Source organism: Antennarius striatus, chromosome 9 (assembly GCF_040054535.1).
Source record: "Antennarius striatus isolate MH-2024 chromosome 9, ASM4005453v1, whole genome shotgun sequence".
Taxonomy (NCBI): domain Eukaryota; kingdom Metazoa; phylum Chordata; class Actinopteri; order Lophiiformes; family Antennariidae; genus Antennarius; species Antennarius striatus.
Genome location: NC_090784.1, coordinates 23,061,959 through 23,078,780, shown reverse-complemented (window position 1 = coordinate 23,078,780; position 16,822 = coordinate 23,061,959). Strand labels below are relative to the sequence as shown.

Genomic DNA, 16,822 nt, shown 5'->3' with positions numbered 1-16,822 from the left:
ATGGCATCACCAGCCGACGTTTAAAGAAAAGTTGTTTCTTAAAGTCTCCGTCTCGGCTCCCCGTTCCTCCCTCACCCTATTTGTCTCCCCATCCCTCCCTCCCCCACACCCATTCTCTCTCTCTCTCTCTCTGGATCTCGGAGGCGCTATATAAAACATCCCTCCGCTGTGACACTCCTCCCGTCTCCCCAGCCTCGAGACTCCCCTCGGTGAACCTCTTTTTAACGGCACACGTCTGACCCACCTGAATGAGCCTGAGGAGACTCATCTCTGCTCTCTCGCCTCCGGACCGACTCCCTCACTACCGGTTTCTCCTCCAGTTGGGTAGCTGATAGCGACTCCGTCAAAAGGGGGGGGGTGTTCTCTGGGTTTTTTGGGAGGGGGGACGGTTGAGACTATCGAGGGCGGTTCGACACGAAGGGGAAGACGCTCCAGAAAGAATCATGATGAAGACCACCTGTCTCTGGGCGGCTCTGGCGCTGCTGTCAGGCGTCTCTCTGGTGAGTTCAATGTCATTATTTGTTTTAGTCGTTTTGCAGGTTTGCTTGGGGACAGAAATGTTGGAGTTTCGGGTAACGAAAGAGCAAACAAAAAAGCATTATCATCGGAATCTCAAATCTTTGCAATCTAATCTCGAGAAACTCACGAAAATGTCAATATTTCTTTCTGGCTAAAGTCGACTAAAAGGCGTGTTTTTGAATTCTCGCCCTTGGACTATCTCACCACCACAAACCAGATTTGTCGCCTCTCTGGGCTTACGTCCTCGCTGACTGTCAGGTACCAAGACTCCCAAATCCAAATCTGCATCTTGACAGATCCACCCGCACACATATCCCACTTGGATACCCCCCCCCCCCGGGCGCTATCCATTCAATCCTTCCTCACCCCTTTACAGATGCGGCTCATGGAGAACGTATCTTGACGGTGGAGCTTGAGCCCATTATGACAAACACACCAGAATGCTCCCCCAACTCAAAGCCGCGGCAGTTTGTGACAACCCAATTCCTTTAATCCTGGCAGAGACAGTAACCCCTCACCCCCTGATAAATCTGTCAACAAAGCAATCAAAGCGGCGCAGGAGCCACTCCTCTCCCCAACGGGAAAGAAAAAAAAAAATTCCATAAACTTAATCCCGCAAAACTTGACTGGCCTTAAAAAGCTCCAGCGGTGTTATCTGTGTTTAATTTGCATAGTGATGGAAAGAAGTCAATTACTATTAATTATTCTCTACAACTTAATACCCATTATCGAATTGAATTCACCGTCTTGAAAACCATAAACTCAATTTCACAGCTGAATAAGCGCACTAATAATTTCACCCCCCCTTCTTCTTCTTCTTCTTCTTCTTTCTTTCTTTCTCGACTTTCTCCGTCCTGCATCGGAGGAACCCAACGATTCTTTTGATTTCCAAAAGCAATAACATTAACTAACACGCATCGTCCCCGTTGTCACCACATAAAACAGACATTCATCAGCGAACGTACGACGCAAAAAAGAAAAAAGAAACGATCGTCGTCGATCTGGGCGGAATCGCTTCAACGTGTGTTTTTTTTTCACAGACTGGGCCGCCAAATTGCTTTGCCATGCTTTAATGGGATGATCATAATTGTTTCGTACTCGGTGCATCCTAAGCTTTCCGCCTGCAGCCCCTTCAACAGATTGACAGACCCATGGGAACCTCCCAAACTTATTTTGGCCGCCTTTGAACCAAGTCGTGTGTGAAATAATATGATTATGCGTTTTTCCTCTGGGTAAGTTGGAGAAACTGGTGGCTAGGGTTTCTTCCTTTCCTCCCTCCCCCTTTCCCCTTCCTCTTCCTCCTTCGTCTTCAAACTGCCCCCACTCCAATCTCCCACAGTCTTGACGGCGTACAGTATTTATCCTCTTCAGAAGTCATGGTGGTAATTGTGCCCTGGCCTCTCAAAGCCGCGGCGCGGCGATAGGACTCGGCTTCATCCGCCGCCGCCTGTGATGTCTCGACACACTTTGTGATTTGTCATCATCTCTGACCCCCCCCTCAGGTAATACTTTGATATCACCGGGAGAATACGGAACTAAACTCTCAGTGGGCGTCCGACGCCCCTGGGCTCGACCATCAGCTCGACTACGGGAGGACCTCACGAGGCGAGGGCAGGTTAAACTGACTGGAAATGACTATGACGACAATCATATCCCTAGTACCCCCCCCCCACTCCCAAGAAATGCTCTTAAAGATGGCATCAGCGCACTAAAAACTTGAGGGAGCTCAAACGCCGGGTGTGTTCGGCAGTTTTAGTCATAATTTGAGCCCTCCCAACCGATAAAAGAAGCCTTACCAGAGATCGGCGGAGTGAGACATGAGGTCTCATATCCGAAAGGTCACGGGTTTGACGACCTCGAGTCCCCGAAGCCTTTAGAGGCGCTCGTGCCTTAAGCCTCTCCGGATAAGAGCATCAGGTTTAATACCTCAAATTTAAAAGAGCAAACAAATCCCAGGAAAAACCTCCAGCATGAAGCCAGACAGACTCTAAAGTCCGGCGACTCTCATTTCCCAATGTTTCGTCTCAACTCGCCATCCAATCAAGGTTAACAAAGTGGCATCCGAAATCCGCCAAAAGGCGACGGTGGCGCCCGCAAACCGGCGTTCAGGTAAATGAAAAGCGACACTTTCGTTCTTCCATCGCCAGCTTTCTTTTTTTGTGTACAACCCGCCGCCGAGTCGTCCGGCTCCTCCGGTGGTTCTATTAAAGATGGAATCCTTTGGGGGGGGGTGTCCAGCCTATAGAATCTCCTCGGAGCCCCCGTGGGATGCTCGGGTTGTTTATCTTCCCGTTTCAAAGAGCAGACGCCGGCGTCTTATCACAGCGGCACCGAGAGCCGATAGCATTTAGCTCGGTTCTGAACGCCGCATCTGGCAACCGGAGCGGCGCCTCCTAAAGGACTCGCGCGTGTCTGTCCTGTTGCCGTTATCTCGGACCGGGATTCTGCCTCGTACGACAAATTTGGGAATAATATTAAGGGAAGGTTAAATGAGTTCCGGGAAACTCCTGCGTGACAAACGGCAGGCAGGAAAAGTTGTAATGAAAGCGCGTTGATGTAACGGAGATAATCTGATAAATCCTTCAATCGAATATGGATGATCATGAATTTTTTGTACGTATCTTTTTGGAATTCATGATTTTGGTTGACTCTAGCAAATAAAAAACATCTGTGAAATGTCTGAATGAAGGATTAGAAATCGTGTCAAAAATAAAAGTTGTTTCTGTTTTAAAGAACGACTCGATTTTTGGATCCGCTCCTCAGAAATGTAAATCGTTCTCCGCTTCCAAACCTCCCACCGAGTGTCAGGAAAATCTGTCAAGTTGTTTCTGAGTAATCCTCCAAACAAACAAACAAACAAACAAACAGACAGACAGACAGACAGACAGACAGACGGATGCCCAGAAACACAAACAGCTCGTCTTGATCGGAGGTGTGAGGGCGTGGTCAGGACAGATCTGACGGACGGCGGATGGATAACCACACTACCCGAAAACCTGGAATCTAGCTTCGGTTTCAAACGTCGCTCAATTCTGATTGGTGCGTCAAACATGACATCACTTATTAAAATCAGAGCTCCACCCACTTCTTCTTAAAAAACACTAGTGAATGAATAAAAGGAAATGACTACAAAGTTTATCGACTCACGACTTAGAACACAGAATCGTTCTGACGTTTGGGGGGGGGGTTGTTATTGTTTACCTCTGGCATGCATCTGTTTGTTTGTTTGTTTGTTTTGTTTGTTTGTTTACAGGATTAAACAAATACCAGTTGGAAGATTTTCACGAGTCTGGTGGGGGGGGGGGGTCGGAGAAATTCTGTGGGGGGGGTATTTTGGATTCTGATTAAAATTCAAAATCAAAAAACTTTATTTGTCCCCAAAGGCACATAAAGTAGGATTGGTGCACAAAAAAGACACACAGAGGGCAAAGAGCAAAAACCAGACTTAATACACGGAGAGCCGACACTAACGCTAAAATACACAATAAACAGATTTGTACAATATCCACTACCCTTATCCAGTATGAATATGTACAGTATGTGATTTTTGTAAGTGTAATTTGAACATATTTTTAATATGTTCACAATTTCCTAATGTTGAATTTCTCGTGACAAAAACAAACATCGCTGTCCCTGTGAGGAAAAAAAGATTTAGAAATTTTTGTAAATTAGATTGACAGTTTCGAAAAAATAATTAAAATAAATTACATTTAAAATAAATTACATTTAAAATAAATTACATTTAAAAATCTGGTAATCCGTCAGGAGGCGGTGAAGAGATTCACAAAAGATAAGAAATGTGACTTCAGGCACGACGACCGGACGTAAAAAACACACAAAATAAAATTTACCACGGCGGTCTAAAAGTAAAAGAAACCAATTACCCGCGAAATAAACTGAGTTTGTATCCGTGGGCGACAAAACTAGTTTGTCCTCTGTCTGATATTTAATAAAAAGCCCACAGACGAACCGATATCTGCTGAAGCCAAAGTTATGAAGGTGTGACTGCTGACCTTTAAGATGCCATGTTTGTTTCTCTCTTGTCCTTTATCTGGCAGAACCCCCCCTCTTTTCTCTCTGCTGTATCATTCTCATTGCGCGCACACACACACACACACACACACACACACACACACACACACACACACACACACACTCTTTGTGCCTTGTTTGCATGTTTGCATGAAGCTGGCGCGTGAACGTGGCGTTGAGGTGTTCTGGATGTAAACGCCACTTCAGTCAGGACTGTCTCTGATCCAACTAATCTCCCCGGGCTGGATTACAGGTTGGGCTCTAATCCGTGAAGTGGGGGGGGGTGGGGGGGTCTCTGTGAATGTGAATCTAATCCAGAGACTGTCAGGTGCTTTAGATGAAAGCTAATTGCGTGTCGCCGTTTGGGGGAGAAAACACAACGCTGGAACGAGCATCCTGACCGTAACCGACGGCGACGGGGCAGCGCCCGCTTTGGATGTGGGCGGCGACCAATTAATTATTCCCAGAGGAAATTGCGAGGATGTACCAGGATGTTGGTCACGTGGCGCCGCAGAAAAATATATTCTGCGTTTGACAAAATTAAACTCTTGAATCATCCGAACCCAAAACGCTTCATATAGGAAACATTTCCCCCTCGTTTCACACACACACACACACACACACACACACACACACACACACACACACACACACACACACACACACACACACACACACACACAGACACACACACAGACACACACACACACACCGGCACTAATTATCCTGACAGTCACTTAAACCGGCTCAAAGCAGTTTCCTAATATCCCTTGATCTGGTTTCAGGACTCCATCGAGACTGAAACTCGGTTACTGAGCGGCGTCGGTAATTACTGCACGGCCAAAAAACAGATTTTATTGGATCACCAGAGACTCGGGTCTTCACACAACTCACAATAGACAAAATTCCCCGAAAAATAAATGCCGTTAATAGCCTGGAAGGTCACCCGGAGGTCATTTATTAACTAGCGATCGCCGATCAAACCAGATTACCCACGAAAATCAGAGGCTTTAAATTCATCAATGAAGCTCTTTTGAACATCAAACAACGGAAACAACTTTAAAACATAATTAAATCCAGGAAAGAAGACTCTACTATAACGTCAGTGCCAGCGGATTTATGACTGCTTTGCTGACTATAAGTCTATAAGGTGCGGTTTCACTGCTACTTTTACATCCTAAGGAGCTTTATGTTTGACTCTAATGGCTCCAATAAATCCTGAATAGAAAGCCTCCTTCATCCTCACATTCACTTTATCTTTTTATTAAGACAGACTTTTGTTTCCAGCGATAGAAGACTAAAGGAGGTGTCCATTAATATCGTTTAACTGCCCCGCCGCACAGGGAAATTCATATTTCTCTCCTTCTTATCACCACAAACATTCTGCTGGGACATTTTCTGCAGCTTCAATCCAATCAGCTGCAGAGATGAACCGATATCCAGAACTGTTTCCCGGGTATGGCAGTCTGGATTTGACTGGATGCATTTTAAAAAACACTCCGGTTACGCTTTCTAGTCAGGCAGGGGTAGATGGGGAGTGGTGGTGGGGGTGGGGGGGGGACTCAGATAAAACAGCTTCTGAGATTTTTTTTTTTTTCGCAGTGCCACTAACGGTTCAACGGCGTCGGGTCATCCATCATGAAGGTCCCTTCAAAACAACTGGAGGCCATCGTTTCAAAGTCCTCCACTCTCAAGTTCATAAAACAAACGCCCGCTTTCGGAGGGGGGATCACGACTCCTCTGGCGCCGCCGTCCTTCTAAAGGAGGTTTGGGAGGGGGAGGAAGGAGGGGGGGTCCTAATTTTCAAAGCATCGATTCCGAGGTGAAGGTGCGAGGTGTAAACGCTTCGATCACATAGATCTGCTGTCAACCTTCCTCGGGCCGGAGTTTTGGAGATCACTGTCGCAGGACTCAGCAGGGGGTCGATTGGGGGGGGGGTGATGGTGGTGTTGGGGGGGTAGCTTCGCTCTCTCATCTGTGAGATTGTTAGAGAAGGGACACAGAATGAATCATCAATCATCCGTTCAGGCCACGCGCAGCGGGTAATGGTCCCCTGCTCCGTCACGTCTGCGCCCAGGAGCGCTTGATTCGTCTCCAAGTACGGAGGGAAAACCCTTCGTCTTGGTTAGGACGTAGTCGGAGACGGTGTTTACACCGTTTGTTACACATGTTGACACGTTTTTTATTGGGATAAACCCTGAACTGATTTTGATGGAACTCTTCGTAGGGTCGTGGGTGATGTTCCTGCACAGTCGGATTAAGTTCTAGACCACAATCCAGATGTAGAAGCTTAAAATATATATTCAGGGAATTATCTAAAATCATAGGTTCTATCTGGGAGTAACCAGGTCGGATCAGAAATGAGTTCCTCAGAGGAACAGCCAAGATGAGATGTTCTGGAGACAAAGTCAGAGAGAGCAGACTGATGGTTTGGACTCGTTCAGAGGAGAGATGGTGAGGATGTTGGTAAAAGGGCGATGAGGATGGAGCTACCAGGAAAAGAGAGGAAGAGGAGGACCAAAGAGAAGGCGGATGGACGTAGTGAGGAAGACGTGAGGACAGTCGGTGTTAGAGAGGAGGAGGAAGATATCCTTTGGGAGAAACCCAACGGAAGACGAAAGAAGACGAAGATAGCAAGTCCAAACACACTAATTCTTTGTTTTTCTTCGTCTTCTTCCAGGTGTCGACTACTGATTCACCCGCTTCAAGAAACTCGGCCTTGAGAGAGAGCTCAAAACCCAAAGTGAAGACCTACTGGACTGAAAGCAGCCGGGCCTTCTCCATCGGCCGCCTGCTGTCCCAGACCCTCGATGGAAAAGAGAACTTCACCTCCTTGGATCTGAACTACGATGAAGCCGAGGCGTTCTCAAAGCGGGAGCAGTGGAACTGGCTCCACAACACCTCCAGCCCCCACGACCCCCGATCCAGGGCCAAACGGAGGCCCATCGTCAAGACTGGCAAGTTCAAGAAGATGTTCGGCTGGGGCGACTTCCACTCCAACATCAAGACTGTGAAGCTCAACCTTCTCATCACCGGCAAAATCGTGGATCACGGCAACGGGACCTTCAGCGTCTACTTCCGTCACAACTCGACCGGACAGGGCAACGTGTCGGTGGGATTGGTTCCGCCGACCAAAGCGGTGGAGTTCCAGGTCCACCAGCAGCACCAGCAGTTCCAACACCACCATCACCAGCAGCAGCAGCAGACAGCCCTGGAGACCAAGGAGACCAAGCTGTTCAACTGCAGGGTGGAGTACGAGAAGGTGGAGAAGGGCACCAGGAACTCGTTGTGCGCCCACGACCCGTCGCAGAGCTGCCCCCAGCAGCAGACCCAGAGCCACGTGTCCTGGCTGTGCTCCAAGCCCTTCAAGGTCATCTGCATCTTCATCACCTTCTACAGCACCGACTACAAGCTGGTGCAGAAGGTGTGTCCAGATTACAACTACCACAGCGACACCCCATACCTCCCCACCGGGTGATCCCGCCACCAGACGAGGTTTAAAAAAAAAAAAAAAAGACAGCGACGCGTCTGGACCCTGTCAGATTTTTCGGATGGTCATGGGGGTCAAGACGCTGGAAGACTTGAGATGCTTGCGAGCTTTAATGCAGCTAACATATCCTTGTTGAAAGACCGATGCAGCTCCAGTGAATAGACCAGACCGAGGTCATTACCAGAGCATTTAGGGAAGCATTTATAGGCTTGCAATACTCATATATATGCGAAGCTGCTTACACTGGAAGGAAAATCTCAAGCCAACCGTAAAAATATGCTGATTGTATTTATGTAAATATTCAGGATTCCACACCAGAAAAACAGTTTTATTAATGTTTCCTCCTGCTAATTTACTTGTTTATGTTGATAGCGTATTTCCGTCTTAATCATGCTTCCTGTCTCCTCCAATCACTCTCTGGTAATCACGGCAAACGCGCAAATGTCAACGCAAATAAGACGAGTCTGTCGGCGCGCGTTGGAGGACGTAATGGAATAAGCTAACATGTTTTGAGTGGTGTTGTTTTCCCGCAGTGTGATTGTTAGAGTGAGTATACCTCTCTGATATTGTCGTCCATGTCTATGCATGAACCCAATGTGGTAAACAACCCAATAACGTCCATCTATATTTTCATGTCGCTGCAGCTGTCAGAAATGATCATCGTCAAGTCATCAGAAGCGGGGAGAAAAAAAAGAAAAAAAAAGAAAAGGTACTTCTATTTAAATTCTGTGTTTTGTGTTAGCGGTTTTAAGAAGCGACACCAATGGAGGGATCATAACGCGAATAAGTGTTGCAATAAATAAATAAAGCTTGCAGAAGAGACACGAGGTGACAAATAGAGGATGGGTTTCTGCACCGTCGCGTAAAAAAACTCAAACGGAATTCAGCCGTTGTCTCCGTCCCGCGTTTTTACGGTAGACGTTTACGAGCTGTATAGCGAAGGCCTGTCAGAGCGGCGGAAGGCATCCCAGAATAACTGTACACACCGGAGTAATCCTGTACATCCGGTTAAGAACGAAGAAAAGGTCACGTTTGAAGACGAGGAGGTGGAAGATGATGAAGAAGACGACTCCCGTTGGTTCGTTTTAAGAAAATCTGGGTGTGGAATGCGGCGGAAGTGTTTTGGTGTACGTTAAACAGCAGGAGCTAATCGCAAATTCCACCTTACAAACATCGACACCTCTGGTTATCAAAAAAAAAAAAAAAGCCTCCAGATGAGACTAACACTGTTAATGACGCTGGATCTTCCAATTGGCTATTAAACCTTCATTACATAAATTGAGAGCCAGTGGCTCGACGGGAAGCATTAAGAGGAAATGAACGTAAAGTGGGAGCTCTGCGGAGTCGAGGAATTAAAACGCTGATAGAAAACCTGCAAAAAAAAAAAAAACACAAGGTGCACCTCGGGGTGCAAACGCTGCCGTCTATTTAAATCCGGTCGTCTTTCACGACGATTGCGCGAACGCCAAACCGGTAAACCGGCGCGGACGACGTCTAATACGCCAACACGGGCTGCGTTTTCTATGACAAGGCAGGCTCGAAGAATGGCGTCCCCGCCTGTGGGATGAGTGAGCATAAAGAGGAATTTATGATGTGGAGGAACAAGGCTGGCAGGAATCACTGGAAGCACCTGACTCGTAAATTGCGAGCGTGTTTCTGTCAGCGAGAAGAAGGAATGACTAATGTCTCGGATCGCTGTTTGGGCCAGTTCTTTCATCTCAATAAAGTGACTGTGATGTCTCCCGCCACCCACCCACCCATAATGTGCCAGGGACAGTTTGTTCAGCTTCAAAAGAATTAAAGCAGCACTTTGCCGAGACAATGCAGCCTCATTATGCACATAATCTTACAAGTGTAAACAGTCTGGCACAAATGTGTTTGGTGTTGGAGCTGCTGGGAGATGGATCTGTTCCCACTGAGGGTGCTGCAGCATATGCTGTGTACTGTTTAATAATGGTCGTCCGCATCACGGATGCCACAGCATTAATCGACTATTTTCCCTTTCCCTCCTTTTTGCTGCTCCGTTTTAGCGCCTTTCATCTCGGTGTTTCAGTTCCCTTTCACTTTTTTGACGCTTCGATTCGGGAAGTTTTCCACGAATGATCAACAAAAAAAAAAAAGTCAGAATGCGCCGCAGCTACAAACAAGCGGGTGACGGACGCGGCTAGCGATTAGCCGGCGCGGCTAAAGCGGCAGACTTTCTCCACAAAAGTTTCTCTGTTGCTGAGTGTATAGTACGCCCTCACGCATCAACACTCATGGATTTTTAGTAGGTAGTCACGTGATACCGTACGCGCATTCTCTTGGCTGACGGCATCCTGAAGTGCGCTGCGTTCCGTGAGTCTCAGACTTCCGTGAGACACAAAAGTGTTTTAAACAGTCTATCAGAGTGTTTTAAAGGTAATACAGCTAGAAGGTGGTTGATATAAGTTTAAATTACTGTAAATAATAAAATAGTTTGTCGCTGTATCGCGGAATTCGTTAATCGCGTGTGGTTCCTGGAACCATTAACCGCGAGTAACGAGGGATCACTGTAAATGAGAAATGTTACCCTCAATTGCTCTTTGTTTCGCTACGCCCAAAAGCTTGACCTTCGTCACGTGACTCCTCCCCCTACACATCTGAATCACATCAGCATATCTGGATTATCACTTTAATCCAGATTACGATCCGGGTTTAGGATGTTCAGGTCACTTGTTGGAAACATCCATCATTAATCCGGCCGTGGAGGCGTCTTCTGTTTTTGTTTGTTTGATGGATGGTGATGACAGTTGGTCGGAGTTGGATCCAGGAATTCTTCTTCACACTGCACAAATTAAAAAAAAAAAAAATCTGCTTCTTCTGCATAAAAGCAGAAATTTGTAATTCCAGTCATCCTTAAAATCGCTGACTGCACCTTTAATGCAACTCGGTGAGATGATTTTTTTAAAAAGCAGATGCACACAGGAGAGGTTTGGAGGTAAAATGTGGATTCTGCAGAATTTGTCCCTTTCAGACCTTCTTCCCAGCAACAGGAGAAAAAAAACAACAACAACCACGATCCGTCGTCTCGTAGGAACAGAACGCTCAATGGGCTCAGCGTTTGTGAATGAAACCGGCGTCCAGTTATCTCCAGCCCTGGATCTCCTCCCTGGGCTCGGATACGTCCTACGCCCGCCGCCTCGACACCCACAATCCCTGATTAATGCGTTCTGGGCGGGAGACGTCAGAAATGGCAGAGAGAATCATGGGATTTGTCCTTCAGAGCCCCAATGACACCCAGCAGCTGCAGGAGTAAACAGATGACGAACCGCTGGCCTTTCGTCTGCCTGTGGAGATCCTCGCCCGGGGAGGGCCGGCGAACACCGCTTTGACATTTAAGGTGGATTAGAAAGTTGTCGGGTTCGCGTCAGAGGTGGTTGGCATGGTAATTATTTGCATCTTAGCTTTGCATCACCTCCACCTGCGGATTCGTAAATGTACAGCTTGGTTTTTCGTTTTCCATGCAACGCAATTTAAAAAAAACAACAAATAAAAAAAGCTATCAGGATCCAGATTCTGGGGCTAACGTCCAACATTTCCGCTTCTTGTTTTTTTTCTTTTGTTCTGTGTTAATATTGACATATTAAAGACTATCAGACCAACGCCTGGTGTTTTTCCTTGTCTCTGTGACAAATAAATTATTCTCCCATTCTTCCTGCAGAAAATAAAAACTCACTCGATGCGAATGTCTCATATCAGGTAAAAAACTGGAGAGAATTAATTAACCTTTTTCATTTTAATTGCTTTAGTGACAGCTGTCCTTTGGTGCCGGAGCGATCCTAATGCACATACTGTGGGGGCTTGTCAATTACTTTCACAGTGAATAGATTAAAAAACGCCACAGAGGATAGAGTCATTTCATTAGTCAGACTTAATGCCCCCCAGACATAACCAGGTACAAACACTTCACCCCCAAATATGCAGGGAAATGAACAATACCATTAAGCCCGTGTGAATTGAATGAATTGTGGCAACATGAAATTAAGTTTACGCTCTATTTAATTACGTCCTGCTGCTTATATTCCGTTCTGCATACAGGTTTTCTCTTTGGAAGGATGTGAGAATTAAGAACATTTGCAGGCTTTTAAGGGAAGGTCTCAGCAGCTGAAACGCGGGGCGCCTGCATGATGCAGGTAATTGCTCTAATGGATGATGGCACCACCAGGCTGTCAATCCGTACTACAATGGATAATGGCCACACTGTCTAATTCTCCCATTTTTTGCTGTTTGCACATCTCTGATCTGGCGTTACTCAGCTCGCCGTGAACCTGAATGAAACGACGCCTCATTTCACGGGTCTGTCAGCTGGAAGTCTCCCCCAGATTCCACTCTTTTAACGCATTACGTCGAAGACAAGAGCCGTTCTCAACGTTTTATCAGGCGGCGAAAAAGCTCGTTTTTTCACGGTGCGGTGAGGATTTTGACACTCGTGCGCGTGGAGAATCAGGAGCGTTCTTATCGAATTACAGTCAATGTAACAGGAAAATGAGCTTAAATTCTCAGGCGGCGTATCTCATAGAACAGCGGCAATGCAGGAGGAATGAAAGAGTGAAATAGTTTGACATGCAGGCTTTGGTTAAAGCCGTCTGGTGCGTTGACTTTACCGAAGAACCCAGGGTAGAACACCACCGGGTCACCAGTCAGATCATGTGACCCACTAGTACTGAACAGAGGATGAAACCAATAGGAATAATGTCTGATCTATAATGTCTGACCCCTAGGGTCGTGTCACCACCAGGGGTAACACATCCGTCTGCTTGTTGGTCGTTTGGTTGGTCGGTCGCTTGGTTGGTTGGTTGATCGGTCGGTCGATAGATCGATAGGTCCATTGGTCAGTTGGTCGGTTGGTTGGTTGATTGGTTGGTTGGCTGGTTGATCGGTTGGTTGTTCGATTGGTCGGTTGGTTGGTTTGTTCAATGTATCAATGTTACTTTAAATATATATATATATACATATATAAGTTACGATGTATCAATGCTACTTTAAACACATCAATCCGGAACTGAATTATTGATTTGTAATTTAACACATTCATCATAATTGAATGAGTACAAAAATGGCAAATAACCATTTTACTACCAGTCTGAGGATTCGTCTTAACAAACATATTTGTTTCATTTAAAAGACAAAAACAAATATTTTCCATTTATGACGACGTTGAACTGAGAAACGAAGAAGTTTAACTCTTTAACGTCCGTTTTATTCATATTGTCTAATATCACGCGTTGATATTAGAGACTGCCGTAAAAAGTGGACGTCATAAACTGACTTTTGTTGGATTCGGGGTTTGTTTGTTTTTTCCGGCAAAACAAGCAATTTGAACAGAGACCAGAGGCGCTGGGATGTAATAATGAGCTTTGTTAATATTTTCTGACCTTTCTTAGACAAAACATTTAATTAAAAAACAATTAAAAGCTGTTAAGAAATATATTCTAATTCAAATAATAATTAGTTCCAGTTTGATGTAAAACCAGATTCTAGCAGCCCGTTTCCTGTGACTTTATGGTTGATCTTTTTGGGTGAAGCAGAATTTTCTTTCTTTATAATTTCATGAAAATGATCATTTATAAAGTTTTTCAAATTAGTTTCGAGAGGAAAAAATGAGAGGAGCTGAGTTTGGAGCTTTAAAACCTTCACGTTTGTAACACAGCTGACTTCACATGTAAGAAATTCCTTGACAATAAAATAAAGGATGTCTGATCTTCACGTCATCGCCTCTGGTTGGCGTGTCCTCTCCAACCAGATAAACGAGTATCGATGACAATGATGTGTTTGCTTTTGAAACCGACGCGCGACATAAGAGGATTACAAGCCTTGTGAATCCTCCCGTTTATCACTTCATCAGAAAACTTCACCCCCATTTGCACAGACGTGCCGACGCTGATGCGCCTGTGCCTCAAAAGCTCAGATTTAATTTCAGTTAAGAAAAGTTGCGCGTCTGATCAGCTGAATCTGAGATTCCAGCCCCTAAAAAAACCGTCTCTGTTCACGAAGGACTCGCATCTCAGACGGAAAAGCAACTTGTTGAGAATCTATTTTTAATGCTGTCAGAGCGTATTTCCAGAAGCGGCGCTGGTGATCACTGGATATCACCTTGTCAGACGCACCACTGGAGTACAGAGCCGGGTTACGCTATTTATACTTGAAACAAAAACACGTGCGCTCTCCCCATTAACGTCTTCAAAAGGGCAGAGAAAAATCACTCATATTAACTCGACGGAACCAAAACTTTGGCGCTTTGTAGTCGTTGTTAATTATAATACCAACCGTCTGCGTGCTGAGCGCAACTTTACCGCGTCTTGTTGTCTAAATACAGTGATCCCTCCTTACTCGCGATTAACGCGTTCCAGGAAACACGCGCGAACGACGAATTCCGCGATAGAGCGACGAACTATTTATCTTATTATTTACGTTAATTGACACGTCTACACAGATATTAAACCACCTCCCACCTGTGCTACTTTTCCCCACACTCTGATAGACTGTTTAAAGACCTTTTGTGTCTCATGGGAGTCCAGGACTCACAGAACCAAGCACACTTCCAGATGCTGTCAGCCAATAGCATGCGAGTACGGTATCACGTGACTGCCTACTAATAATCCGTGATGGGGTGAAGCCGTGAATAAGCGAGGGATTACTGTACACGGTGCAGCTTTCCTTTAAAACAGGCCGTCGGGGGACACATTCGGGGGCCACATTGGCTCCCCATTGATTTATCTGTGAAACAACCTCTCCCGGTGCTTCCGCCGCTAAAGGTGAGCGCCGCTGACAGAGATGGACGGGGCAACGGCGGCGCGACAGAGAGCGATGGCGTGGGCTTAAAAAATGCATCACCGTTAAATCAACCGGTAACCTTGAGTTGAGGTGGGGCCGGTGCCAGCTCGGCGCCACGCTCGGCCCCCCCTCGCTGTTCGGTGCCACGGAGCGTACCGAGCAACGAGGGAGGGGGGGATGAAGCTGCAACGCTCCGGTAAAAGGTCCGGCTCGCCGTCAAGGGCGTGGAAGTTGGAGCTGGACCAGAGTGATGGAGGCGTCCTCGCCGTGGGAAGGCTGACGGAAACATCCTCGTTACGGCGCCGACGGATCAACACGTGTGACCTCACCACCCCCCCCCCAACCCCAACACCAACCCCACCTTCAGCTTCAACCTTTTCCTCCTGCTCTGGGTCTAATTTTAAAAAACATGACAAGTGTTTACGGCGAATCAACGCCCTCCATAACGAGAAGACGTGAACGCGAGATTACTTTTATTATTTGTGCTCGCCACGAGTCAGACTCCCCCAGCTATTACAGGATTTTTTAGGAGAGCAGCCGAACAAAAGCAGAAACCCCCAGCGGTCCTCCAGCTGCACGCGCTGAACTTTACATATTATTTGCTCATGCAGACTATTAAATCAAGAAACTACTCTTATTCTCTCGTTTTAATAACTAAATCCTCTGAGGAAAACGCTTTATGGAGACGACTTTCCCCACAAACGCACCTACATTATCAGTAAATAATCTCTTCCCTGCTTTTATTGTGTGCATAAAATAGTTACCAGGAATAAAAAAAATAAAATTAAAAAAAAATCCAGCGAGCTTTCAGATTAGATTCCCGAGCGGGGGGACTATCTGCGGTAACTTATTTTGAAGTCCAACTTCCTCCACTTCTGCCACATTTGTTGAGACGTGTCATCCATCTATCTGGGCCCCCCCGGCTGCAGCCGGTTTCCTGGGCCGTGAGTGGCTGCGGCGGCGGCGGCGCAGGCTGTATTTCAGCGTGTTGAAGTGCATGGAGAATTCCCATGAAGGGTAAGGGATTATGGATTTTGGCCTCTAAGCTGCCTCGGATGCCCAGTGAGGATGACTCTGAGCGGAGTAATCTTCAAACACCATGCAGAGTGATGAGTGGGCACTGAGGAGTTCTACTCAGGATCTAAATGTGTTCCAGCGAGTTACCAGAGGAAGAGGAAGAGGAAGAGGAGGAAGAGGAGGAAATGGGAAGGATCGACTCGGGCCTTCGGGCGAGAGACGCTCCGATCCTGTGATCTGTTGGAGCGTCGCGGAAGAAAATGTCACAGATCCCCATCACCCCTCGTGACCTCAGAGGGGTCCGTCGAGGGGGGCTCTGGGGTCACGCCAGGTCGGGTCCCTTTTTACGATGAAGTCACACGGAAAACTAGACGAACCCGATTTGTGAATTTCACCGATGATCGGACGTATCGATAACAGTCGGACAGACTAGCGAGATAAAATAAGTTATTTAACGTCAGAAATTGGAGGGGGGAAAAAAACGCAGTTCTATTTTGGACAGAAAATTTTGAAAACTATGCTGGAAAAATAAAAGTACAAAATACAAAAAAAATTTATTAAATTAAATTAAATTAAAATAAAAGATTTGAAACAGAAGGATTTTAAAAATATGCTGGAAAATAAAAAATTAGAAAATACAAAATTTTTTTATTAATTTAAAATAAAATGTTAAAAAAAAAAAAGTGAAACAGACAGATTTGAAAAATATGCTTCAAAATAAAAATCAAAAATTTTATTAAATGAAGTTAAAATAAAAAAAAATACGCTACAAGGTCACACTTGTAGCGTCTGCTTTGGACTGTCGTTACATTCGAGACAACAGAAAAATAGATCGACCTGATTTCCCTCAATGACAAGAACACTGATGATCAGACGTATTGATAACAATCGGGTAGGCTAGCGGGCTAAAATCAGGCACGCTCCATTTTGCACAGAAAGATTTGAAAGATGTGATTGAGTTTTATCCAA

General features: G+C 45.9%; 1 protein-coding gene across 1 annotated transcript; it reads left to right on the top strand.

The window, feature by feature from the left end:
* The first annotated feature begins 440 nt into the window (after window positions 1-440).
* On the top strand, window positions 441-8,029 carry LOC137601864 (neurexophilin 1). Its single transcript, XM_068324317.1, has 2 exons — window positions 441-500; window positions 7,232-8,029. Exons 1-2 carry the CDS (start codon window positions 444-446, stop codon window positions 8,027-8,029), a joined length of 855 nt encoding a protein of 284 aa, XP_068180418.1. The 5' UTR covers window positions 441-443.
* The last annotated feature ends 8,793 nt before the right edge of the window (window positions 8,030-16,822 follow it).